This window comes from Dermacentor andersoni, chromosome 10, assembly GCF_023375885.2.
Source record: "Dermacentor andersoni chromosome 10, qqDerAnde1_hic_scaffold, whole genome shotgun sequence".
NCBI lineage: Eukaryota > Metazoa > Arthropoda > Arachnida > Ixodida > Ixodidae > Dermacentor > Dermacentor andersoni.
In genome coordinates, this window is record NC_092823.1 from 45,866,952 (window position 1) to 45,894,819 (window position 27,868).

Here is a 27,868-nt window from a genome sequence, read left to right on the forward strand (position 1 = left end):
CTTTTCTTCAGGGCCATGTGTTGCTCGAGGATTGGTAACCTCTGGAGCTGTGTCGTTTTCAACGTCTCAGCGCTTTCAGTTCCGTGAATTTAAGCCACCCTTTGCTCTAAATATGTTTCTTGAGCCACATGCCCTCCTTCTCAACTCTTTGCCCTGAAGCAACCAACTGACGCGCACAATCTTTATCGTCATATTCTTTTCCCTCTGTGCACACCTAATTCCACACATCTTAACAAAAAAGTGCGTGAAAGCAACGTAGACGAGAAATAGAAACGTCAAACAGGGGTGCTATGCTTATTCTGTTTCTTCGAAAATCAACCGTTAATTGCAAGTACAGCCCGTGTTTGTCGTTTCTCTTTCTCGTCTACGTCTCTTTCACGCACTTTTACGTTAAGGTTGAACCACACCAACTCGCCCAACTCTGAGTTTTCATAATTCCGCACACTTCTGCACTTCACTCACCCCACCATCACTGAAACTGACGGAATCTTTGCCCCGGGCACCAACATCAATAACCGTTGGACAAATAAAGTTCGTTCCTATCCTATCCTTGCGCGGCCAATTCTTCTCCAGGAAGTTCTGTCACTGTACAAGTGAGAAGTGACCATCATCATCAACTTTGTGCTACCAGCCTCAGAAGAAGAAGAAGAAGAAGAACGAGGAGGGGAAATTGGAAGGTCCTTGCAGTGCTGGCGGCGGTAGGCGGGGTGGGTTCGGGACGACTACAGTGCGCACTTTTAGCTGGTGAAGCTGCGGCTTTTCGAGGCTTAAGATGGAGGGCAACAGCAGCGCAGAAGGCGCACGCGCTTACTTCACGGAGCGGGAGTGGGCCAAACTTCCCGAGTACTCCAAAGTTCGCTATGGCAACATCAAGCAAAACTACGACAAGATGGTCGAACTGGGTGAGTTCCAACTGTAATCTTAAACTTAGGAGAGACGTGGCGCGCATTTTCGTGAGATGCCTAAGTGTTCGGGACTTTTACCGCTCGCACAAGAAAATTCTGTAATTCTCGTATGTATTGCGGTGAGTGAGGTGATTGAGGCGGTAATCTTGTAAAGTGCAATGAATTACGGCTCTGTTTAAAAACAATTACGGGGGTGTGCGGGTAGGTTTTGGTCGCTTGATGCCCCTTGCCGAACTGCCATCATACGACCCTGTTGATCCCATATCCTTCCTCACATTGCCTCTGGCCAGGGGGAAACAACAAGACAAAATGTTACCCAATAATTCCATAAATTAAAGAAAAGGGCTATACGCTGTTAAACCTTCTTTGCATTATAAAGTGTTCTGATATAGTAGCAATAGCTAGAAAGTAATGCATTCAGGGAGGAGACATGGAACGTGAATGTTTTAAAATATTTCGTTCTTTTATTCTACTACCACAGGTCTTCAGCCACCAGTTCCTGAGTTTCTGAATGGCAAGCCTGCAGCTCGTAAAGTTCCAGCAAAGTCAAAAGCCAGTAAGTAAACAGATGAAGGAGTTACGGAAAGAGAATTTCTTGTTGAAATTGGCGAAGCTAAATTTACATTCCCAGTAGAGGACAGCCTGCCTTCAACTTTAAAACTTCGAAACATTGCCATGCAGGTATTAGTTTTTGACAAGGCCGTTCTATTTTATATTTTTTAAGGACAATGGTTTACCTAAAAGCCGGGACATGTATTTTTGTACATATCCAAGCAGTACATACATCGTCAACACTGTACAAAATCTGCCACGGCCTTTTTAGAAAGGGTAGACCCTCAGCAATAACTAGATGTTGCGAATTCGATTAGCAGAACTCAGTTTAAGGGGTAACTTTAAAGTTCAGCTTCATTTGCAAAAGACTCCGCTATTTTTCCTGCTGTCGTCGTCGAATGTCTCCGCTATACATGTCTGCAAGTGTAGAGTCTGCTACCGTTAAGGGAAGTGCGCTCCAAAGAATTCAGTCACATGATGCAAAGCCCGGTTCTCTGTTACACCACGAGATGGCGCTGCCGTCCGGGTATCACCAAGGTCCATGAGATGAAACCAGGTTGTTTTTCTTTATCTAGGGATCTTATGCATCCCGAGCTGCGGAGCCTACCATTCACCGGCATTTGGCCGCGCTCCTCTTTCCGCGCGACGCGCTAGTTGGCCGATTAACAGCGCCGACTCCTCTGCTTCTACGTGATGGGACAGCTGCGCCGATGCTAACCGGTGCATGTTACACCGTGTCCGTGGCCGCTGCGTTGGGTTGTCATTGGCGACAAACGCCGCCTGCAGTTAAGCCGACAGTGTTTCTAACGCTGTCCACAAACGCTTTCGTTTGCCTACTTCTACGCGTCCGATGTGGACGCAGGCGGTGTCTCTCGGAGATAATGTATCACTGGAAGGGATCGCTCAATGACAGAAGAAAAATTGGCAGTGGCTTAGCTCGGCTATGCCCGGATATACGTAGCGAAAGCGAAGGCATAACATGGTTAGCCTTGGTTAATCTTGATTGCCAGTCCAGGTTTTTCTGGTTGTCTAACTATGTTGCGGCATTTAGCCAGTCGTTCGGCGCACTGTTCGTCTGTTTTGTTGTTGTTGTTGTTGTCCTGAGTGGCCGTGGCACATGCCCACAGTGGGGGATTGACCATGAATCGGGTGGTTAAATCAGGTGCAAAAAATAATAAGGGAGTTAACAATTTGAACATTGGAGTTCCTGGGCGATTCGTTTCCTCTTTATCTAGTTCCGCTGTCGATTCCCAGCCTCCTCTTGCTTATCAGGGTTGTCACCGTCCATACTGCCGCCTCACCTGTGGTTGCGGCGCACGCAAGCTCTCCTTTTTAATCCTCCGACATCTTATCAGGCATGCGAGGCAGCTGGTGAAGGCAGCGGAGGCGAGCGCAACGACGAGGAACGCGCTGTGGCGTCATACCAAACGGCGGGAGCGGAAAGGCGTGGCGCTGCGCAGTGGCGGAACACCTGTGGCTCGGTGTTACTAGTAGTGCATGCGCATTAGTAACTAGGGAGCGAGCGAGAGAGAAATATCCGCGGTGAGGAACACGTTGTGACGTCATGTGCCTCCTCGGAGCACTGCCACGGCGAAATCGCAAGTTCGCGGCCAGTAAAGCTTTCGCTTTAAAACCAAATTGTACTGTGTAGCAGTAAGAGCAGCCTTGGCAGCTTCACTGTAAGCTGGCGCCTCAGAACCCTGCCATAAGGTCCCTAGATAAACCTGTTTTATCGAGGGATATAACGCTGGCCTTATGAGCAGCGCCGCGAGTGGCGTTGCGGGAGTTGCGCCTCGTTGGTGCGCGAGGTGCGACGCGAAAGAAATGACCTTGGCTGGCTTTGAAGGTCGGATTTACGGAACACTGGGCTTAGCTGCTGCTGCGCATGCCTACCGGCTTCGGTGGTGCTCCTGTTTCCTGGGTGACTGGTGCCGTAGGACGGCGGTGACAGGCGGCGTTCGCACCACAAGCTGCTTCTTGATGGCTCGGGCAACGCATACTTCTATGGAGTCTGAAGCATCTAGATCGTCTGCGACCGCGACCTCGGCAGTTGCGAAATGTGGCCGTCCACGCCAGTAGACCGCGGACGAACTAAGGGAGCGGAAGAATGCACCAAAGTGAGCGAAGAGGAAGGCAACGAAACCCGCCATCACCCCCAACTCTCCAAATAGACGGCGGCCGGAGCAAACAAACTCGCAACAATTTAATTGCAAACCTACATAACCTACCCCCCTGCAAAAATCGAAGGACCGCTAAGCGGCGTTCAGTTGGACATTAATGCTTTTCCATTCATAACTCGTAAGAAGTGCTTATGTGTCCTCGAATTTTAGTTATTCATGGCATCTTTAAACGGATTATCTGGATACGTTTGACGTGTGTTTAATAGATTTGCTTGCGTACGTATGGCGGAACTCTGGATACTTCACTTATTAGTATTATTATTTTCCTTGGTGTGAAACGACGTACTAAGAGTCTGAAGGCCTCCTCCCTATCACTTGGTAAAAGATGGCTTTTATTAGTTGGTTAGTTTATTAATTGGTTGGTTGCCACCAGCGAATTTGTCTTAACAAAAACGGCCACGGTTGCAACAGAAGCTCAAGTAGCGCTATGAAAACATGTTTTACACAAGTGCGGACCGCACTTGGAGTGTGCGGTTTGAATGTAGACACCTTAATTACGATACTAGCAGGGTGTGCGCCATCTTGCTTAGGGCGGCAGACAAGGTCTACAGAGACACGCACTTGCGTTTTGCACTTTGCCTAGCCATTCTAGAGGGACATAAGGCCAAAATTATTTCTTCCACGATCCTCTTATGCATGAGCTTATAGGCGAATACTCAAAATATAAATGTTCCCAACAGAACTTTGGACGCATTATTATTTTTAACGCAGGTGGCTCAAGTGGCCACAAAGCAAAGCGCACGACCTGTGACTCGCAGCCCGAATCACCAATACCAAAGACAGGTCCAGTTAGGTGCGCGACACGGACGCAGGCGACAAAGAACGCCTCGGTACAGGATGGTAAGCAATCGGTTAACAATAACGTGTTATTCATTTAAGTTCGCTCTGTTGGTTTATGTTATGGCCCCATACGATGCTAAACAAACCAGCTAAAGCGTACGCTTACACACCACCTGTGTTCCAATGCGAAACTTTTCTTTTTACCTTTGAACAACCCAATACACCCTAGAATATATGTAAGTAGATGTGCCCATATATCTCTTTGTCTGCAGTCGTGAGTTGAGAGCCTTGCTGAGAAAGATTAGGCAAATGTGGCCTGAACTGAACCACGTGCCTTTTCTAGAGTGTTATGAATAGGTTCTCAAGACACCCAAGAGTTCATACTTTTTATATTCTTTTCACACCTAAGCATCAAATAATTGCGCCGTGTCTGGATGAAACTTCGTTTTTAGTTTTCTTTGCAACGCAACAATGCTATCCTTTCCCACGCAATAGAAAACTTAGTGTGGCACTGAACTTGAAAAAAGAACATTAGGGACAATAACCTTTATTAGTGTTATTAATAAATATCGTTCATACCAATACGGCTTCCTAGAATGCATCAACTCAATGAAATACCTGGGAGTGTTTTGTGACAATGACCTGAAGCGGCACCATAACTTGATGGACATATGCACCAGAATCAGGAGTGGTACGTGCTTCCTGTTCTACCAATATAAGTCTGTTCTAGCGAAGTCTATGAAATTAACAATCATCAGGTACGCATTTACCGTGCTTTTTTTTAGTCAGCTCGTTGGCAGAGCTGATTGATGGCATTCCGATAAATATGCGGAAATGCATAGCCTAGCATTCGGCCTCCGCTAAGAAAGCGAACTTTCTTCTTCCGAATCGTAAGGCTAACTTAAATTGTTATATATTCAAACAGGTTTGTTACGGCCTTTCTAGAACTCCTAGTTAAAACCCGAGCATGTTGCTCCTAAAACAAATTACATGGTAACTCATTTTACAAGCAGATATTGAAAAAAAAAGGAAAGTGTGGCGATTCCTCGTATTTTGAATAATATCGATAATAATTGTTTTGCTGCAAGTACGTAGCGTAGTTTAAATTATGTGCTCGAGCTCTTGTGTGTGTGCTCGTTGTTATTTTTCTTCTTACTTCCACATTTGCGCATGTGTTTGCCACTTGGATTTCTGCTATTCTTTATGTTGTGTGGGTACTATTCCGTGGAGAGAGATGTCCAGCTATTCTTGTTGCTATTTCTTCGCACGCCGATTATGCCGGGCCCAGACAGGCAAGCCCCTTTATTTGTTTCGAGAGGCCTGGTATATGTTATGCACCGCATTGCGATATGGCTATACGTTATCAATAATATTGTTTATTGAGCTTTTCGAAGTAAATTTTTATAGACTTGACCGAGTACCTCATAATCGGTACTTTGCGTTACGCACTGCAGATGCGCAAACGGGCGGCTCGAGCAATCCTCGCTACTCGAAGCGAAACCGGAAGGACGTCCAATACACTGAGAGTGAAGAAGCATCGGGAGATGAGAGTCCACGTAAGTAAAGATGACAGCTTGCAAAGCTTCGCACTTGCCCCTGAGGCGTGAAAGGGAAGTTTGCATTTTGTATTCGGAGCATTATAGTTCAGACGACTGCTGTCAGAAAGCGTACCGGACAACGTTGCTTACAACTGTACGTAAAGGGACTTGATAGAACATCGGGCAGCATGGTTACTGCATACAGTAACAATAATTTGTAATTTCATATTGCTAATTCACTTACCTGAAAAAATGTGGTATATTATATTACAAAGCGGATCAGAAAGGGCAAGCGTCATTGCATAGAGAGAACACGCTTCATAAAAATATGTATGTATATGGGAGGAATGAAATCCGAGCCTTCCTTGCCTACGAATTCTCCCATTCGAAGCTTATGAAGTGAGGAATAGTTACCTTGTGCTTCACGAATGCTTTAAACAAGAGCAGCGTCCACTGCTTGCAGAGTAGTTATGATGCGCCATTAGCCAGACCTCTGCAGGGCACTCGGCCTCCCTATTAAAGCACAATGCGTTGGGGGGCAAATAGGTGCGTTTGTTGCCTAAAAATGTTTCATAAAGATGGCGAAAAACGAAACGTGGGAACCATCGGTAATTGAAAGCCGAAGGAGTCCGAGGCAATGCCATTATCGCATGTCCTTCCTCAGAAACTGAAGTGCGTGGCGACAAGAAATTGCATAGCTCCGGTGCTCTCAGTGCCAAGTAAGGTAGCCAGGTTATGCGAACGCATCTCAGTGGAAAAAGAAGAGAACAGCGCTCGTGACGAAAAGCACAACAGTGCTTTCAGAAAAATATGCTTGTGCGGTAGTTTATATCATTCGCCTGTGGTGTGGCCACTTATACGTTGGCAATACATGGTGCGATATCAACGAGCGGTTGTGTGAGCACCGAAATATGTTTCCAGTTGCTGCAAGAAGGCAATCTTCCGCTACATTGCAAGATTTACGCGTGGCTTCAGCCGTGACATTATTGATGTGTCAATCGTGAGTGTGGAGCAAAGCAGATTAGAAAGAGATAGCTATCAAGATGAGGAAATCGGGCACGGACTTGGGCGTAAGCGAACCGTCCGTCCAGCCTGCTGATAAACAGTTCAGATGTTTAAACCAAAGACTAAAGATACGACGCTAATTACGTGTTCATTGACGCTTAATTTCTCTGTACTTTCTTGACTTTTTTTCTGTGCGTGCGCGGCAGGAATTTGTGAGGTTGCTATAACATCAAAAAATTAGTTGTAAGCCCGGCTTTGTTAGGTCTTCTTCCTTTTAGTTCTTATTGAAACCATCTTACCATTTCCTGTCTTATAATATGGCGAGTTGTAGAGGAACAGTATGAAAGTTGTGACAAGTAATATTCGCTTCTTGTATTTGCGAAAACTCTTGCCAGTTCAGATTAAACAGCTTTGTCGTCACAGGTGACGAAAATAAATTGTGAAATGTCTTTGAAATATCTGGAGTTAACATAAAAATATACTATGCAGTGTTATTATGCTAAGTTACCAAGTGATGCTACATTGTCCTGTCTGTGCTTAGGCTAATGAAAGCTTTTTTTCAGCGACAAGGGTCATGAGGGGATTGTTACTTCGTCCACACTCATGAATATGCCGCTTTCAACACGTAACCGAAATACTTAGGCACAAAACAGCTTTCAACATTAGTAGCATGCTAGCTGGCAATACGAAGCGCATTGAAAATACATTGCTGTTTCTAACAGGTCTCCAGGTCCGAAGAGGTATTAACAGTATTATCATTCACGATTTGCAGCTAGTATAGCCGGCACCTCCAGCAAAACGCCCCAACCGACTCGAAGACTTCCTGTAAAGCGCTCGGAAAGCGAAGCGGCCGGCAACAAACAGTACAAGTGTAAGTCTAAGAGGGTTCTAATATCAATATTAATATAACTAATATCATTACCTGGGTGACCTTGCTCCGATGCAAGATTCTGCATGATCCGAAGAACAAAACAAGAAAAGAACGAACACTAACTTTCTTCGCGTGGGGATACAGGACATTTGTGCTTCCGGTGTATTTCGCATTCCTGTTTTTTTTTCTCCGCTATTTACAAACCTCCACCTAAGCGAGTACGTATTGCGTTTAAATGGATGTCAAGTATTGTTAGCCAAAGAAAGATGCAGTAGACCGAACGTTGTGAGGATATCTGTGTAAGCGATAGCTTTGCAAGCGTGTCTCATTAACGCTCTGATGTGGTAAAGCACACATGGACACATAAACTTACGTAAAACTAATACATGTTTATTGTTTTTCACAATAGTTTTCGCTGAATGTCTCTGACTTCTTTCTTTATTGCGTTAGATTTTTTCCTGGTACTTCTTTAATACAGCGCTGTTGATGTTACATGCAAATCCAACGCGCATCTTGCGATAAATGTGAGGCGATGCTTTGCTTATGGTGACGCCTATTTGATGCCATAGGAAGACTGGTTTGGGCTGGGTTGCTTTGAGGAGTTTTGTGTAGAATTAGTGGTGGGACATGTCCACTCTGGAGGAATTGCCGAGTAGGGGCGGTCGCCCACTCGTACATAACGGTCTTCAGAAGAGTACAGGCTTGGGCTGGTTGGTAATACATAGTTACACTGGATGCATAGCGCGGGAAGGACGATCGACAAAGACTAGACAGGACAAGCACTATTCTTGTCCTGTATAGTTTCGCTTGCCCTGCCTAGTCTTTGTCGATCGTCTTTCCCGAGCTATGCTTCCAGTGGTACATAACGAGCGGCAATGTGTAAAAAAGCAAAGTAAATAGAAGAATTCTTTAAATTCAATGCGCCATTTTATTACCAGATGAATGTGATTTGGATATGTCTATTTACCTTGAAATGTCTAAGCTTCTCGCTTCCGAACCTCTAAAGCAGGTCAGTAAGGGATTTTAGCACTTGTTTGTTGCGAACTTCCATGAGAGTAACAGCACGCCTAATGTCTTGAAATTCATATTGCAGGTCGCGATGGCTGCTCTCGAGACCAACCTAGTCAATGCCCAGTGCATGGACCGTCGTTTTGCGTCAAGGGGGTAAGCGAAGCTAAGTTTTGTTCATTAAATTCAAGTTTAGCTGAAAATTCGGTTTGTGTGCTCTCCATTATTCCAGACAAGCAAACGCAGCCTAAATGCACTGATATTTATCCCACAAATAAAACTGCGCGGTAATAAATATAACGTAATGAACACATGCTCCTTGGGTTACCGTGGGTTACCGCCTCTTTCTGCAAGTTGTAAACGCTAAAAGGTCAAGCGAGTACAAACGAAATTGGCTGCTGTGTACATTACAAATTTACGTCAATTCTCCAGGCATCCATGGGTTGTGGACATGTTGCCCGCAGACAACATCAATGCTGGTGCAGCGTTTGTTGCCGCAATGTCTTCTTGCATCCTAGGTGAATTGACGGACAGAACTTTAATCGCTCCGGTTGGCCGGAGGCCTCTGTCTTGCACTTGTGTTTGTACCAAGCTTCGTTGGAAGTCGCCAACTAGTTCAGTCTGTGATGCTTCTGTGCAAGAACCGGTGTGCGTTTCTAATCAGTTGAAGAAGCGTCGAACACTTTTGAAACTTCAACAATCTCGTTTTTTTTTGTGTAGATCCTTTTTCTACCAGACTGTTCAATTTTTCGTGGGTATTTGTATACGTGCAGCCCTTGTGTATAGCGTAAATATGAACGAGACGCTTTGTATGACAGGTGCCCATCAAAGACTTCGAGCGAGCCACGAAGAGTCTGCCCGAAGGCCTCGCTGTACTTCGTTCGAAGATTTGGGGTGCGCAGCTTGGAATCTTCACGGTGGTGCCGCTTGCCGCGGGCCATTGCTTCGGTCCCTACGCCCACTCCAGTGGGAAGGATAGTGAGGACAATGAAGCCATGGACCAGGTATGCTCAGTGCGTGTCAAAACTACGGATTCCCTGCAGAATTAATGTAGTTGCGCTGAAAATAAACAATACCCGAGGTTAAGGCGCGCGTTAGCAATTTGCTTTGTTTAAATATCAGTCATCGTAGTATGACAAACGCCTCGCCAGAACACGGCTTTACCTTGTGTATCCGATGAATCTGCGACGGGAGAAACTTCAGATTTATGAAGCGGGAATGAATCCCGGCACTTATTTCATACTTTTGCATTCTCCTCCTCTGAAGCACAGATGTATTACACGTATGAGGCTTCTCAGAGGACTACGACTGGTTAGCTGTGAGCTATAAAGCGTGAGTAGAAATCATGACAGCTCATTGCCTTAATTTCCCTGGGGTAGGCATGTGCAATGTTGTGTAGCAATCACATGCAACACATATGATAAATTTTTACTTTAGTGAAAGTACGTCTGCTAAAAGAGTTATTAGCAACGGATGCAGCCGAATGGATGGCACTCACAACCGTTCTGCCAAAGACAGCAACCACAAGCTCAGGCCGGTGGCGATAGTGCTGAGGCGCAGGCTACTCTTCTTCGTTGCACTTAATTCATTATATTTGGCATAGTGTCTACGGCCTTCTGCTAATGAACATAAATGTATGGGCTCAACTGCCGCCATAGCAGCCGCATGCCGACCTGTCTGAATGCACCGCAGCCGCGTATTTTACTTACGGACCGTAATGCAACTGAGAAACGCTATTGTACAAGACAGCCTATGTGAAGATACCCGCCCTACAGAACGCCACGGCATGTGACAACGAATCTGTTCACTAAAGATAGTGCTGATTCTGATCTAAGTGTGCGAAACGAAATTATGGCAATGTTACCCGAACTAGACACTTGATATCGAAGTTTTGAGATTAGTTAGTTCTAAAGTGATGTTTCTCATTTCAAGAGAACGGTGCTCAAATATGTTCACTTCAACGAAACCACCTGGTAGAAATCAATCCCGAAACTCCCATACGGCATCTGTCATGGGACCTGTGTTGTCTCGGGGCTTTATATGCTGCGTAATTTTCCACTTTCTTCATTCCTTCTTCTATTTGCGCCAATTCGCTCAGAAAAATGAAGTAGTGAACAAGCCATGAGGTTGTTTAGGCGGTCACGCGTTAAGTGCGGCGAAAAATAGGTTTGTAAGAAAAAAAACTTGTTTCTGAGCGTTTCACAAGTATTTCTGAGGCTCGCCAGTAATGGTAAAATATACAAAAGGAATTCAGGAAAGAATTTCCACAGAGTGGCGAAATTCAAGGTTTAGCTGCGTATACCCGCACCTACTCATGCATATTCTAACATATACGTGTATTGCACTAGCGTGCAGTTGAAAGAAACGTGCTGATCAATCCCTGCAGAAAGGTAACTGCGCAGCCGCTTTTCTATGTTCAGGACCAGAAAGTTTAGTTGGTGCATTCTGATATCACAATGTCTTTTTCTCCATGGCACTTAGGCCGTCGTTTCTCAGTCATCACCGACCATCATTCCGTTTGTTGGTTGGTGGGCCTACGGGATCCCCCTCGCCGACTTGCGTGATGGGCGCTGCGCTTACCGCAGTTCGACTTTGCAGTAGGCTACAAAAGCGGCAACGCCCACGCGGACGCAGACTGCCTATCGCGTCTACCTCTACCTACGACTCGTTCCCTGATCTCGTAACATTCCGGAAAGTACAACATGACGACCGTGCCTTAGATCTTCTGTTCACGCCTGCAAATGAGTACGCCAACCCAAGCTTTTTTGTGGTCCACGAAGACATCCTCTACAAGAAAAATTGTGCAGGTCAAGGAGCCCGCCTGCTTCTCGTCGTTTTATGCACTCTACGTTTCCACGTCCTTCGCTTCACGCACGATGACAACGCAACCTGCGACCACATGGGCTTTGCTCGAACGTTTCACCACATCCAGCGAAGATTCTACTGGCCAAAGGTGTGACACGAAACGAAAAAATACGTGTCGGTTTGCGCACAATGCCAACGGCACGAGCGTCCCAAGGCCACGCCGCCCGCACTTCATCATGTACCGCCCCCGAACTGTCCCTTCGAGGCTGTTGGTGTCGATCCCCTCAGCCCATTCCCACGATCAAAGAATGCCAGTCGATCGATAGTCGTCTCAGTCGACCACCTGACGCGCTACGCAGAAACTGCGGCAATACCTGCAGCAATGGCCTATAACGTATAGCAGTTTATGCTTCGCTTTGTAATTACACGCCACAGTCCTCACCGAGTCATCATCAGTAACGTCGGGCGTCCGTTCGTCGAAGACGTCGTTGAGACGATCCTGGGACTGTCTGCCTGCCAGTTCGGCCATGCCACTCAGTATCACCCGCAGACCAATGGACTCGCAGAGCGCACGAACAAGACTCGCGAACATGTTATCCGTCTATGTCGATTCCAAGAACAATAACTGGGACGAAGTACTACCTTATATCACTTACGCTTACAACACCACGAAGCACGAAAGTTCAAGTTTAAGTTTATTTGTCTTCTAGTACAGACTAGAAACATCCTCCCGGGCTCAAACCTGCCCAGGTGCTGCCCGGGGTACCCTCCATTTTATGTGCTCTACGCTCGCTCTCCTCGCAGCTGTCTCGAAACAATTTTTCCTTTTACTCCAGACGTCGAAATTCCCGTTGCAAAGACATTGTGCGGAGCAGAAGAAGCCCATTAGATCGCACGCCTCCGAACACTGGCATCTAAACAGCGTTCAAAGATCCAACACGAAGCCCCTTATCGGTTCGTGTCTTGTACTAAAGGTGACCTTGTGTGAGTGTGAACACCAGTCCACAAACGCGGTTTGTGTCGGAAGTTCTTGTCCCGCTACTCCGTTCCATTCGTCATTGTCGACCCCCTCAGTGACGTTACGTATGTGATCTCCCGCGTCACAGGCAATTGTCGCCGTTCTAGAAAGACACAGCTGACACACGTAGCGTGCCTTAAGCCATTCTAGACTCGATCTTCTGAATGACTCGCTCAGTGGGCATCGTGCGCGAACGGGGTCGTGAAACGTGCGAGCGGACTATGGGTGAAGAGAACTGTGCTGCACCGGCTCGCGTGCGGCGCTGTGAAGTGCTGTAGCTGCGCGATACCGTTGCATTCTTCCCCTTGTAAATAAACGCGATCCATTGTCACAATATGTTAAGACCATGTTGTCTGAACACATATACATGCGTAACGCGCTGACTTCGCGGCGGCGGCGCTAGATGGCGTGAGCGTGCCCAAAAAAATGCGTGAGAGGAACTAGGCTGCATAGAGAACTCAGATGATGCGGCTTTGCGGCAGCAATACGGCGTGTCGCTCGATTGCTTCAATGGTAATCGCATTAACATGAAAATTCATCTTGAAATGGTTTCTGCCGTAATGTTTTTGATGGTGATTACGAATGGGGAATGACTTCTCAGATGTCATGACAAGTTACCTAAACGTGCACCCCGTTCGTGCGACTACTGAAACTTTCCGTTCCGTCATAATGGTCGGAAAAATGTTGTTCGATAGAAGCCAAAAGTACGTAAGTGCATCCTCCCACGACCAACTTATGCAACAACGACTTGAAGCACGAATAAGAATCCTATGAATGAGCAAAGGAGCACTCAATGACTCTCGACGCACCACGAACAAAGGTGGACGAAGCAGTACAGATTTTCTAGCAAGCGTGGGCAACTCGTATGCTCAGATGAAGAAGACCTGAAGTTGGGTAGGCCTAATCAGGCGTGAAACGAAAAACCGGTAGTAACAACTAGAGTAGTTGCTCTGTAGCTGTGCCGTTCGTCTCGCGAGCACCAGTATATCATTTGTGGGTTTGATTCCGGCGCAGCAACTGCACTCCTGTGAGAGACTCATGATACACATTAAGGAACCCCACGTGGTCCACCTAAGTCCGCAGTTTCCAAATCCCTCCTGCCGCGTTACTACGACGTCCATGAGAGCCCATTGTGCGAATTTGGGACATTAAACGGCGCGATATATTTTAAGCGGCTTGAAAGGTGTCCAAAAACATTCCTGCAAAAGCAATGAAAGCGCAGTTGAAGGTGGGAAAACGGTTAAATGGAGCAATCAGGTTATGACTATTCAAGCGATAGGAAGAGCGTATGATCCAAGCCAGTAGTAACACTTGATTGCTTTGCGAAGAATTTATGTGCATAAGACATCAAAGAGGCGGAGGGTTACGAATTTTGAACGCTATTTAGCGGTAATGTGTGTCTCACCTGCCAGTATAATTCTTCAGTTATTGGGAGAATCACCTCAAACACTGCAATGCTTTATAACATTCGTCCTCATCTCGTCAAGCAAACGTACCCCTGCTTCATATAGCTTTTTCTGAAGCTTATTTTGCCGGGAACACTGCCGCGCGCATCACGTGGTTTAGACTTCTATTGGTGTATGTGTTCCGCGTTTCGATTTCTTTGTCAAAGAGCGCGATTGGCAAATTTGAAAACATTAAAGCGCCGAGGGTATGTTTATTGGGTCCATTTGGGAGGTATGCACTTGTTGAACCGTGATTGATGAGTCACAGAGCTAGCTACTTCATGTTTAATTTGCAGAAACACCCGTTTATTAGAAATGTAACGACTTATTAGAAAAGTAGGAATTTTGGTATTTAAGTCAAAGAATAAAGTGTTTGTGCTCGAAATGGATGACGTATGTAAGTTTGGAAAAGCCGTACTTTCACTCAAAATATTTTCCCATAAATATAGTGCCCGATTGAATCGGCTGTCAAGTAAGCAAATCACCGCTGTGAAGAACGACGTTTTCTTTTTTACCAAGCCTGCTAAACACGCTTTAACCCCTTGAGACTATAACAGAGGAATTTCTGCATATTCTTCTGAGACACCGAGATATTTAAGGAATAAAACACGTGTTCAAGAATGCTTTTATTCTATACTGGCATGCTATAACCCCATAAAAAGTAGGTTTTTGTTTAAATGCGACGGTTTCATGCCAACGGCAGCACCTCTAAGTGCGTAAACATAGGAGGCGCGTCATGAAGCTTCCTATGGTAAATACTTTTTTTTGCCTAAACTTCAATAAAAGCATTCTACAACATTTGATTGCTTACAATGGTCATGTTGAACATGGCGAATTTTCACGTCATCTCTCGGTATTCACACGCACCTCATGATTGCTTCCACCGTACGACACCGGACGACGGTCTAGATCAAACATGGGCAAGCATTCTGAAAACTTGGGGACAAGTATACAATGAAACTACTTCCATAGAGTTACGCATAAATTAATAATAAGTAACGTAATTTCAAAAATGACAGAAGGCGATGTAGAGTACAAGGAGTTTTAAGAAGAGACAGAACCGAACAAGAATTTCTTTTTCAGCTGAGCGCTCCCCTTATTGGACCTCATATTTCAGCAGAAGCATCTTACCCCAAATGAGGAAAGAGGTTTCCTTCATTGTGCAGGAACTGTGTGAGAGGGAAACTCCGCAGCCTGATGAGAACAGCCCTCGAGTAGCAAGGTGGATCCGCTACGTTAACTGTGCTCCCATCGAGTCCCGGCGTAATCTCGTTGTGCTGGAAAAAGCGGGGTACCTCTACTACCAGACGTGCCAGCCCCTGGAACCAGCCGAGGAGCTCTTGTTATGGTGCGGCGCGCCACCACCAATCCGGGAATTCGGGCAAGGTAATAATGCAGCCGATGGCTTCACTCGCAGTAAGTGGTTGTTCATTTGTAAGATGTATAAAGTGCAAAAAAATCGCTGCTGGCCGCGGACTAAACGACTAGCTTGTTGTTGGGAATGAAGGAGGTCACTGACTGTAGAAACGTGAAAACGCCGTTACAAGATTCGTATGGATCTTTCGTTCACTATTTAGAAGAGTTATCTACAAACAATCTTATCTCATGATATTGATCTACAAGGTTGATCTACGCACAAGATTACCAGCATGGTCTATAAGACTGTGAACATGACATTTGGACGGGTCTCGCAACGGTCCACCAAAATTGGGAACAAGCAGTTCTTGAGAATTTGGAACCGCTATTTTGAAATTTTCGCAGCTATTTGCTGCATTGTAAGCGATGATGCTACCTGACACGACGCTAACAAATCAACTCTCGCCGACGCCAAGTTTGTGCGGCTGACACGGAAGTGGCAGTCAACAGAGAGCAAGCTGGATGTGAGAGTAAGGGAATGAGAGAAAATGCAACTGAAAAGGACTCAGAGCAGTGAAGTATTCACACCTATATACAGTAGTAACATTGTCTCGGAAAAAGAAATGTCCGCTTGTACTGTCAAAACAGTCACTCCGTCTGACGGAATCACAGTGAAGAACATTAAATTGGCGTTTTGAAAAAAACAACAAGAGCACCTGAAAAGTACGTTTGTTTGTCACTGAAAAACAACAGACTACGTACATTATACGTTGAAAAAATAAAAACTGATTGCTCTTCCATCTAGTTAGTCTTCGTTGATGTCTCTGTGAATTGGGCTTCCGCATAGAGATCGCCGCTAATGTGAGCATATCAGGATAATAGCCAGGTTTGGCGTTCTATTGAGATAAAAATTTATTACGCACAAAATTATGCACTCTTGCAAAGGCCCATTCGTCCGAATAATTAGACGTGTGCGGTGGTTAAGTACGCACGATTACATAACGTATAAAGCATGCACTTAACGACATTACACTGCGGATCACTTGAATTGCAGAAGGGGCGAACATAAATTATGGGGGTCAATATTTTATTTTGCCTAAGTCAGGATTCCAGCCGCGATTCTCGATGCATCTTCTTTTGTGTGTGTGAATTAAGCGATGTAGATAAATATATATATCTGAAAACTTGCCCTTATAATTATCCAATTCGGCATGTCATACAGTTGCTCTACTGGCCACTTCATTGCAGTCTATTTCCGGTGCAACTATTTTACTGATACCTTAAAGGGCGTCAAAAGCGTAGTTATAATACCACCGTCTTTATGAAATTTTCTCCATCCACCTAAAAAGCATGCCCCTTTAGCGAACCAATCTCATAAGCAACAATACAGGCCACTTTAGCACAGCAAACATCGTGTGTTTTCACAATGCGCACAGCAACGGCCTTCATTACAACACCAAAGATTACGTCTCTCTTGGTATGGTTTCTCATTGACCACTTAATCATAACTCGCTGTCTGTTGGTTAAGTCAGATGCTACTTTTGCCCAGAGTGGTAATAATTGCTCTTTTTAAATGGTATAACTAACTGATAAAGGTGTCCCGCTCCTTACTAACCTAACCGTTAGCTTCAGTCATTCCTCCAAAAGTAGTTGAACAAACGTTAGGCAGGTCGTATAGTGCAAAAAACTATTGGCTTCCAAACGAGTGCCACGTTTTTTGCGTAAAGACAATGAACTGCAGCTGATAATCATCCGTTGGTCAAGTATTCAAGCCTTGATTGACCGACTGAACGGAACTCAAGTGTTATGCATTTCTTACAGCCATCATGAAAAACTAAATAATATCGAGGTAAGTTGCGATAAGTACGCAGTGTTCTTTTTGCGTTATTTCCTACAAATGGCATAATTTTATGCAATACTCGCAACATGATGCTCGAAGTACTCGTTATGGAAGTGGCCATTGAAAAAAATATTGCCAATGACTTTTACCTTGTTTAACAACGCTAAACATAATTGAAAATCCCCCAGAGACCTCGCATGTAAGAACAAATGTTTCACAAAATGTTAACGTGCTGCACAGCGGTTACATGTCTCTTAAACTTCATGCCAGTTATTACTAGCGCTGCACGGTGCTTTTTTCGCCAAGACACATCGACTAAAATAAAGGCGCTTCCCGTGATACCACAGGAGCTCAGGGACAAGCTCCTTGGTGTACACGAGCAGTAAAAGATAGCGTTTCTTGGCTTAAAATGGCACTATTTTGCTGAAAATATAATAGGTGGGGATTGGCGGCAATAAAGAACAACGTTCCCCGAAAAAAAAAAAAGGCTATAAGATATCTCAGAAACCATGCGATAAGACTGCGCAGCTGAACCTGTGCGAACTCTGCCGAGGTGAAGTGGTCTCACGCAAGTGAACTTTTGACAGAAAAACGCCAACAGCAGCAACTATTGAGGCGGTGGCGCTCCCCTGCCCAGGAAGTTCATTATTAGCTCTCGCACTCTCAGTAGGCAAGTATGACAGCACAGTAGGTAATGTCGAGTGCCTCAGCTCAAAATACAATGCCATTCATTGCGCTGTTTCTCTGTCGTCCGAAACTAGAGCGAGGCGTCATCGTTCCGTCCCAGTGCTCCGACGCACGTAACGTTGCCGAAATTATTGAAGAGCGGACACTGGGCCAATCGAGTCTTCATCTAGGTTCTAGTAGTTAAAAATATATGCGTAATTCATGCATTTTTCAACTAACTTCCTTCTCGCCTTGTAGGCTGCGCGTTATTACGAAGGTTGTTCTCTATTTTTTTTTCTACTTTCTTAGCTCTAATCTGAGATCGAACATTCGAGGGCGGAGCCTCGAGCCGTGCGAGTTATTTCACTTGCACTGCGATCCTTTTGTGGCAAGGTATATCGCACATTCAAAGACGATGGTCACGTGCGCTGGCTCATTGTGGCTTTCTGCGGATGTTCTTTGTTTTAAGGTCTTCAGGACGCGGTGCGAAGTTGGAGGGCGGCATTTAACTGCGTCACCTGCGGCTACTCTTGCTCATCGAAGTGGCAGTTGGACAGGCACCGTGAGACGACGCACCCTTCAACAGAGTAAGACAAATAGATAGACACGCAATGCAAAATGAAATGTTGGCTAGGACTTCGAAATTATTGACCTCTGGAAAGGCAAGAGCTATGAAATTGAAGGTGTCTCGAATCTCTGTCTACGGGATAAGGCATTGCAGTCCTGGGATGCGTTTGGGAGGAACAGTGAATTAGGAGAGCCTTAGTTCAACCGTGAAGCTGTTCGAGGGTACAAGTGCTGCAAATACGGCGGGGATCCCCCATTTCTAAAGCTTTGTACGCTCTAGTTGAACGGTTCCCCGTGTTTATCGTTCATTTCTCGCCGCCGCAGGTACGACGAAATGGACGACCAAAGCGGCAAATCTGAGAAGTCCTTCTCGTGCGACGTCTGTTGCAAAGGGTTCACTACACGAGTGGGGCTCGATCGCCACATTGTAACCCACGTGACAAGGAAGCCCTTTAAGTGCGAAGAGTGCACCGAACGATTCACTCAGGCAGTCTGCCTGACGCGCCACCGGAAGATTCACACGGGCGAGCTGATGTATAAGTGCTTCGAGTGCGGCCGGCAGTTCAGCATGGTCTCGCACTTCAAGAGCCACGTCCTCTCCCACTCGGCGTCGAAGTCGTACTTCTGCCGAGTCTGCAAGAGGGCGTTCACCAGAAAGTGCCACTGCATCAGGCACGAGCTGACAATGCACGGCAAAAGATGAGATTAGTGCCTTGTACTCCGGCAGGTGTAAATCCAAAGCGCCAAGGAAGTCCATCGCGAATAGTAGTTTTTAGAATAGACGTGCGAAACGCTGCACAGCGGACGCTTGGTGACTCGAACGAAATTGCAGTCGATCCAAATTGGATACACGAATAAACGAAGCGCTTATGTCGGTGCTTTTTTTTAGCATCGTAACATGCCTTGTGCCCTGGAAATATGAAGCACACCGTGTGGCGACATGGTGGCGAGTGACGAAATTGGCTGGGTAGCACAAGCTGCTGCTTTCAGCATTGAAATAAGCGGTGACCACACTGTAAAACGAGTCTCGCATTCATAGTTTGGGCTGTGAAGGGCAGAGAATAGCTCACGTCTGATCTTCTCGAGAAAGCACCTGGTTCATCACTTAGCCATGCAATAAAATCGAGCAAAACTGCAGTCGAGGGTAATACAGCCTGTAGTGGCGTTTTTTTTTTGTTTAAAAAAAACGCAGTTTCGGCTCAAACGCAAAACACAGATAGCGATAACAAATTATTAGACACCTATGCGCAGGAACGTAACTCGTTTTATCTGCTGCATAAAATGCCGTAAACATTGTTGTACTTACTAAATTAACAAGCACGACGTGATGAAGAGCGGTAGACTTTTACTTCGTGGTGCTGCTCAGTTCAACTTGAACTAGGACGTGAGCCAGTGGTCTTTACATAGTTGCGCGGGGTCCCTTAATCTCATTGTGTAGCTGCCTTTTGAGGCTACCAACATCTAAAGACAGATGTCTACGTTCCTACAGCGGACGAATGCCGAGCTTATGAGAGGCAGAAGACAGCGCTGAAGCGGAAGAACTCCGCATGGAGTTATGCGACCTTTGCGGCTCTACTGCGCATCCGATGCACTTAAACACGAGCGTTTTTTGCTTCTGTTTTTATCGAAGCACAGCCGCGGAGAGCGTGAGGATTTCTCATGGTCAAGCTTATTCGCAGCACCAAGAGAGCACAGCCACAGAGAAGGTGGTTGCGGGTAAAGATTCGATTGCTTGAGAACATCCCGTCAGCTTAAGTTCTCTGAGTTTTGTTTTCCTTTTCATATATGACGCACTTTAAGTTCACTTGTTTCAAATATGATACAATTTGTGGCAACAAACCTACAGAAAGATGCCCCACAGGGAACAACTTAGGTGAGACATCTTGGTAAAATGATTCCTGAAAAATACGAGAAGCAGTGGAAGAAAGCTGGTATGTAAAACGTTGACGTCACGAGCGCGAAAATTAACCGAGACTAGGAAATAAAAACATTATGAACTGATAAATGTGGACTGCCACAGTATATCCTATAGAATAGAAACAGGACAGCGCTCTCTCCTGTTTACTCGCTCATCCTGTGTTGCGCTGTCCCCGTTTTTATTCTAAAGATGAACCAGCCAGCCCCATTGAACACATTGCTTGCATTCTACGTTTGTTCTGTTTGTTGGATGTACTGATTGTTATTTTACTACGGAGCTACCTATATCATGGACTAGCATTTTTCCGATGAACGAAGTTTTCTACCGCTATTATTCTAGACACGAGAAGTCGGTGGCAGAACGTATTGTTTAGGCTTGTGCACCGTTGGGATCACGGAACCAATACGGTAAAAAAAAAATCTCTTGCGTGCGGAAAGCCGAAAAAATATTAAACGGTCTGGAGTGCTGCTTATTGATTTTGAGTTGAGAGCCCCATAATAAGAAAGTCAGTCAAGAGAAAAAGCGCACGTTCTTTATAGTAACGCCAATAAGACAATGCGTCAAATGTCACATTTTGTCGAACGATATGTTGGTAAATTTGATGGCGACAAATAAATGTATTGACATTTTATGTCTAGTGACTTGCATCATTGCCACATTGCGGAAATGGCAGCGTGTTATTCCCTAAAACAAAAGGAGTGAGCCACTGCTTGCAACGGTGGTCGGGTATTTCCTTCTTTGCAATACACTCTACGTAACATGATCTAGTTTTGTGTAGAAAAATATTTCTCGAAATGACGTTAGTGAAAACACCCAGCTTATATCTTCTTGAAACCACTTGTAGATTACATTGCAGATTGGTTTCAATTCATTTGAAATTTAGCATGAAAGCGGATACACAAAAAGTTTACCCCGTATAAACTCAGGTGCCTTTCGAACTGCATGGCGTTTCTGAAATCGCAATCTTGCCTTAACCATTCGAGAAATTGTGCGCTAATTTTCCTAGTCTCAACTAACAAAATGCAACGCTGAATTACGTTTCAAATACTTCGATATTACATGGACATCTGATTCACAGCACAAACGCGCTAACTCATTAGCGGTAGATATATATTTGTAACTGTGTTCAGTCAAATAGAATTATGCTTTATAGCAGCGAACATGAGGGAATGAGTAATGTGGAGGACAGCAGCTACTGTCTTCGAAATCTTAATGTGGTGCATCAAAAATGGCGTTTTCATGTTCGCAAGGTGCCAATTGGTAACAGAAGAATCGATTTTATAACTTGTGTCACTGAACTACATTAGGGACTCAGGAGTACGTAAGAAGCAGCATGGTCATTTAGTCCAAGCTTCCGTATAATGAGCTTTCAGGGGATGAATCGGTCATTTTATAGACCCACTACCTCAAAGAAGCTTTACCAGTGACAAAGTTTCCCTTAGTACTTCGTTATTTGTGTTTTACTGCTTAAAGAAACAAACAATAAAGAAAAACACTGGCAGTTTTGATAGCAACTTGCCATTTGGGAAATTTGAGAACCCGTCTTTTCGTGTGAACGCGGCATGGCATACCAAATATTTACAGCCAAGATGTAAATATTACGACAGCAAATTCAGCAATCTCAATGCGTTTTTAAAGAACTAACAAGAACAGGTGTGATAGTCCGCGATAATCTGATTACGTCGCCTTAGGTATAGCATATCTGTAGTGAAGAACGATACATTCTTCCGGCCGTGTCATCTAAAAAGGCTAGTATGGAAAGCACAGTCATACCTTGTAAGATGTTCAAAGGAAATCTTCATGCTCACGCCCTTACACAGCACAAAGGCTGCCTAATTACGGGCTCTCACATTATGTTCTCTCACTCATTTTCACCTGAATACATATTTTAGTTACTACCACCTCCCCAGGCACCACTTGGACACTGAACTTCTTTACACGCTTGAAGTGCGATCAGGTTCTCCTTTGCTCATAAGACTTTATCTCTAAAGTTTTTTTGTACTCTCCAGCAATCAACACACGCCTCAAATTGTGAGTCTCGCGCGGGTCCTACGCCATTACATGCGCGATATTACGGTACCTGCGTGATGAGTGGGGCGAGCCGCAAGAAGGTGTATGAGCTTCAAAAAAAACACGACACTGGCCCATTAGCGTAAATGCACCCCTCCCATCCCCGATGATTTCTACAATCTCGGAACTGCCAGCCATCACAAACCCCTAGAAGGCTCTCTTGTGTCATCATCATCATCATCATCAGCCTGATTACGCCCACTGCAGGGCAAAGGCCTCTCCCATACTTCTCCAACTACCCCGGTCATGTACTAATTGTGGCCATGTTGACCCTCCAAACTTCCTAATCTCATCTGCCCACCTAACTTTCTGTCGCCCCCTGCTACGCTTCCCTTCCCTCGGAATCCAGTCCGTAACCCTTAATGACCATCGGTTATCTTCCCTCCTCATTACATGTCCTGCCCATGCCCATTTCTTTTTCTTGATTTCAACTAAGATGTCATTAACGCGCGTTTGTTTCCTCACCCAATCTGCTCTTTTCTTATCCCTTAACGTTACACCTATCATTCTTCTTTCCATAGCTCGTTGCGTCGTCCTCAATTTAAGTAGAACCCTTTTCGTAAGCCTCCAGGTTTCTGCCCCGTACGTGAGTACTGGTAAGACACAGCTGTTATACACTTTTCTCTTGAGGGATAATGGCAACCTGCTGTTCATGATCTGCGAATGCCTGCCAAACGCACCCCAGCCCATTCTTATTCTTCTGATTATTTCACTCTCATGATCTGGATCAGCAGTCACTACCTGTCCTAAGTAGATGTATTCTCTTACCACTTCCAGTGCCTCGCTACCTATCGTAAACTGCTGTTCCCTTCCGAGACTGTTAAACATTACTTTAGTTTTCTGCAGATTCATTTTTAGTCCCACCCTTCTGCTCTGCCTCTCCAGATCAGTGAGCATGCATTGCAGTTGGTCCCCTGAGTTACTAAGCAAGGCAATATCATCAGCGAAGCGCAAGTTACTAAGGTATTCTCCATTTACTCTTATCCCCAATTCTTCCCAATCCAGGTCTCTGAATACCTCCTGTAAACACGCTGTGAATAGGATTGGAGAGATCGTATCTCCCTGCCTGACGCCTTTCTTTATTGGGATTTTGTTGCTTTCTTTATGGAGGAGTACAGTGGCTGTGGAGCCGCTATAGATATATTTCAGTATTTTTACATACGGCTCGTCTACACCCTGATTCCGCAATGCCTCCATGACTGCTGAGCTTTCGACTGAATCAAACGCTTTCTCGTAATCAATGAAAGCTATATATAATGGTTGGTTATATTCCGCACATTTCTCTATCACCTGATTGATAGTGTGAATATGATCTATTGTTGAGTAGCCTTTACGGAATCCTGCCTGGTCCTTTGGTTGACGGAAGTCTAAGGTGTTCCGGATTCTATTTGCAATTACCTTAGTAAATACTTTGTAGGCAACGGACAGTAAGCTGATTGGTCTATAATTTTTCAAGTCTTTGGCGTCGCCTTTCTTATGGATTAGGATTATGTTAGCGTTCTTCCAAGATTCCGGTACGCTCGAGGTCTTGAGGCATTGTGTATACAGGGTGGCCAGTTTTTCTAGAAGTTTTTCTCTTGTGTGCTCGTCCCATTAAATCCCACGAATCGGCAAGCATTCATGATGTCCCCCGCATGGGATGCGAAATGACCCTAATAAATTGTAGCAATGGACGCTATCGTACATGCTGTGAAAGCTGAAAATAGTTCCCCTTTATTTCTTGCTCGCCACGCTATATATTTTCTCTTATTCCGTTCCCATTTTACTCCAACCCCTATAGTGGCCCATTTTCGGTGAGACACAGTTAGTGGCCGGCCACATTATAGGTGCTAGGTTAAGCGTCCGTGTCAGCTCGCGTACGGATTGTGAAGAGATCGACTACTATTTCGGGACGAAAAAAATGTTGCCATCAACTAAACCCTTTCACAAAACAAAGTGTTTTTCTCTCTCGCCTTCACTTGATTAGGTGCGCACCTGTCACATGTCCCTCGCCAGCGGAGACAAACCAGTACCGCACTGATTTGCGGAGGTAGAGGTAGGCGCTTATCCACGAATAAAGATGGAGGTCCCTGCAACTTTCAGAAATCTTAGTGTATTAAGGATTCCGTATGGGCACAATGGCCAATCATGCCCACCCGCTGGCACGCACTAATGATGTGCGCTGACCGAGAGTCAATTACACAATAAATTGCGTTAATAGGGAATGTTATAAACACGTTAAATTCAGCAAATCAAATACAGTTCTTTTCTCCTCTGTCTACGGTTTTTCCTGCACTTTCTCGTTTTGGTGCCGTCCTCCGGCTGGTAGTTGTTCAGATGCCAGTTGTCTCTAATGCAGTTCGCACTGGACAAAACTGACACTTAAACAGCTACGCAAAAACGGACGTTTTTTCCGCAATCAGACGCGAACTGACGTGCAGTTACACGCCATTTCTTTTGCCCTTCTGTTCTTGGTTGGACGGCGAAGACGGTTTGTTTCTATGGAGAGGCCGATAGCTCCATGACACCTTAGTGCCCCTTACCTGGGACCCCAATTCGCCCGTGATTCGCTTTCACAATGAATCTTTCCTTTTGACTCTTGTCTTCTCAACTCATCTCTGCTATACCAATGCGTTTTCTGCTACGTTATGTTCCGTGTTCAGGGAGATGGGTTCGCCAGAAGATTACGGGGTGCCAGTTGCTGCAGAGGCCATGTTTGTTTGTTTTGCACAACACAAGCCTTACAAAGCAATTCTTGTAGCAACGATTATTTGTAAATACTAGAAAGATTATCAAGAGCAGAAGATCCACATTTTACACGTGCCGGCAAAAATTTTCCTTTTTTATCCCGTACATTTGGTATACTTCCTACTAGGAAAAACATGCTACACGTAGTAAATTTTCTGCATAGCTCTCCTTGCGCTAATGGGTCGATAAGTACTTAGCAAATAATATTGAAAACACCCATAGTTTTTTTTCATATTTCGTTTTGGTTTGCGATACATGGTTCGCGGTACAGAACATACAGCTTCATTCAGATCGGTTTCATTGCGAACAAGATATCATTAGGAATTCCTCGCGAACATATTGAAGATGCTTCTTAAAATTTTTAATACACTTAGTTTGTACTATCATTATTTAGGCGTAAATGGCACATTTACAGGACTATAACAAGAAATAGCACCGTTTTTTTATCGAGAAACAATTATTGCAGGAGAAGCATGAGTCGGCGGTTGTTCGTCAGGTGAAGTTGGTCAAGTACAGAGCGATGCACAAAGGCATTATTGAACATGTAGCATCGGTACATATGTGTTTAATCACTTGCTTGAGGTCATCCGTCATGAGAATTTTGATGTAGACAGTATAAGGAGGCGAAATAATTTGAACTTTTCTAGAACACTCGTTTCTGGCACAGCATACTTTCTTTGCTTTTTATGAATATTCGTGACTTTGTCCAAAGGAGCCCCCCCCTCCCCCCCAACCGGCCCCCCGCAAACGAACACATTTGTGCCATATTTATGAAACCACTGAAGTCAAGAGTCCAGAAAGATTATTACTTGTGTGTTGAAGTAAGCTCAAGAAGACTCTAGCATCCCAACATCCGTGTATGGTAGCCATGTTCTAGTTTTATTCATCTCGTTAAGGATTAGGTAATTAAGTGTTTTATTTACTTTGTCTTCATTTTTAATCAGAATACACAGAAGATGAAAACTAGCTTCCAATAGTTTAAAGCTGCAGGGCAACTGAGTATTGGAATTTTTAATCCGGGAGAACCTGCTGTAAAGCGTCAAACTAAGATAGTACGCGGCAGCGGGTGGCAAGAACTGGCTTTTCTGTATCGTATGCTTCAGCCCCAAGCATGGGGCGACTTTTAACGAACGTGAATTCGTTCATCGTCAGCGAAAAGTGTCCGGCTTTATAATTCGGCCTTTAATCAGGAACATCGCGCACGGCAGACGAGGAACCGATAGAGAGAGAGAGAGAAAAACGCTTTTATTTTTACGCCAGCGTCCAGCGCTGAAGCAATAGAGAAACTGACAAGCGCGCGGCTTCTTGGCGCACGCGGAGCCAATTTCGCTGCGTAACGTCACATGGCTACCGGCGCCGTAGCAGCTGATCTGAAAGAACCGCGCTTGCCGTGCTCATGACACTTGCGCCATGCGCTTTCAAGTGCTTTTTGCATGAAAATAATGTACAGGAACACTGATGGCAACCACTAATATCTTGTTTTCCTTACCTTCATTGATCAGGGACAGCTATTTCACTCCAACAGTGGGCAGAGCTGACCACAAAAGTCTTGCTTTTGCCGGGTCGGCGTAGACTCTTCCTGTGCAGTGGTCCGGACAGAAGCGGTAGCCATTGCACATTTGTTCTCATGTGAGCTGCGCTAGGTGTCGCCATTTAGCGTAATTTCAACAGATGTCGCATCTGAAAAATTGACAAAATATCGAGGGGGGATGTTTAAAGGACACCTGACGAAAAAGTGATGAAAAAAATGCTCTCCTTCACGACACAGGTTGACAGGTGAAGCGCAATTCTCCTAGCGCAGTAATCGAACTTTTTGTCATGCGAAAGGCAAAGAGTGACGGCTACGTAATTGATTTTTTTTTTTTGCTTCTGTCATGTTCATGATTATGGAAAGGTTCTTCTGTAACAATAGCTGGTCACTGGAATGGTCGTCAGCTTAACCAGTTTGTGCAGCAGGCATCGAAATGCCTTCGGTAGATAAAAAGTGCAAATTTTCTACTGGTGGAAGAAACTGAAGTGCAACCGCTAGCATACACCGAAGCGAAATTTCCGTCTGCGCACCAGCTAGCATCAATCGGCTCATGTGCAATTGTCCACAAGTTGCTTCGGTTTCTTAAAACACCGCAGAAAAATTCGCCGCGCCAAACCAAAGTATATATTCACGTGAAAACAACCGCGGAAGATCCTTCGTTTCGTCGTATAGCTATTTTCATTAGGATAACGCTCGTTCCTTCATAACGACTGCAGAAGAAGTGGGCTTACCTCTCGTCCGCTGGGAAACGGAAAAATTTGGCCCTTGTGGTGCTCCCCGAGTTGCCGCATTACACAGTCACGGAGCCCACTTTGTGCACTTTGCTCAGTTTTTGCAACATTGCGGGAACGTTCGTGGGTACAGAAGGAAAATTTTTAACTGCGGAGCATTAAAAAAAAGAAAAAAAACGTGCACGTTCAAAGAAAGCGGCTCGAGCAGACGAAGAGAACGGCAGCCGAAGCGATAAGAGCGAAAGCGCCGCCTATTGGCGCAACAAACGAAGCGACGAAACAAAGATATAGGACGACGAAAACGGCGGAAAAAAAAAATAGCCAAAGGTACATTTCAGTTCTACACATAATTGCA

At 45.1% G+C, this 27,868-nt stretch overlaps 1 protein-coding gene and 1 long non-coding RNA gene across 3 annotated transcripts; one reads left to right on the forward strand and one right to left on the reverse strand.

Annotated features, from left to right (window-relative positions):
• Positions 1-34: 34 nt before the first annotated feature.
• Positions 35-19,410, forward strand: LOC126543120 (histone-lysine N-methyltransferase PRDM7-like). 2 transcript variants are annotated; one of them, XM_050190266.3, is made up of 10 exons: positions 35-902; positions 1,387-1,461; positions 4,349-4,477; positions 5,872-5,973; positions 7,733-7,831; positions 8,925-8,995; positions 9,658-9,843; positions 15,274-15,493; positions 18,439-18,556; positions 18,861-19,410. In XM_050190266.3, the coding sequence occupies exons 1-10, from the start codon at positions 773-775 to the stop codon at positions 19,237-19,239; spliced, it is 1,509 nt and encodes a 502-aa protein (XP_050046223.1). In that variant the 5' UTR covers positions 35-772; the 3' UTR covers positions 19,240-19,410. The 2 variants fall into 2 exon arrangements, with proteins under 2 accessions (XP_050046223.1, XP_050046224.1); XM_050190267.3 differs by lacking the exon at positions 18,439-18,556 and having other exon boundaries at positions 18,861-19,060.
• Positions 9,822-27,868, reverse strand: LOC129380633 (uncharacterized). The gene is made up of 3 exons (XR_008608811.1): positions 27,514-27,868; positions 26,741-26,931; positions 9,822-9,898 (listed from the first exon to the last, which is right to left on the reverse strand). It is a non-coding gene; the product is annotated as an uncharacterized lncRNA (long non-coding RNA).

Excerpts from the sequence above, each read along its gene's own strand:
- LOC126543120 (XM_050190266.3), top strand. The coding sequence starts at position 773 with ATGGAGGGCAACAGCAGCGCAGAAGGCGCACGCGCTTACTTCACGGAG. Across the intron at positions 8,996-9,657 it reads CGTCGTTTTGCGTCAAGGGG|GTGCCCATCAAAGACTTCGA; the intron begins GTAAGCGAAGCT and ends TTTGTATGACAG. Across the intron at positions 18,557-18,860 it reads ACGACGCACCCTTCAACAGA|GTACGACGAAATGGACGACC; the intron begins GTAAGACAAATA and ends TCGCCGCCGCAG.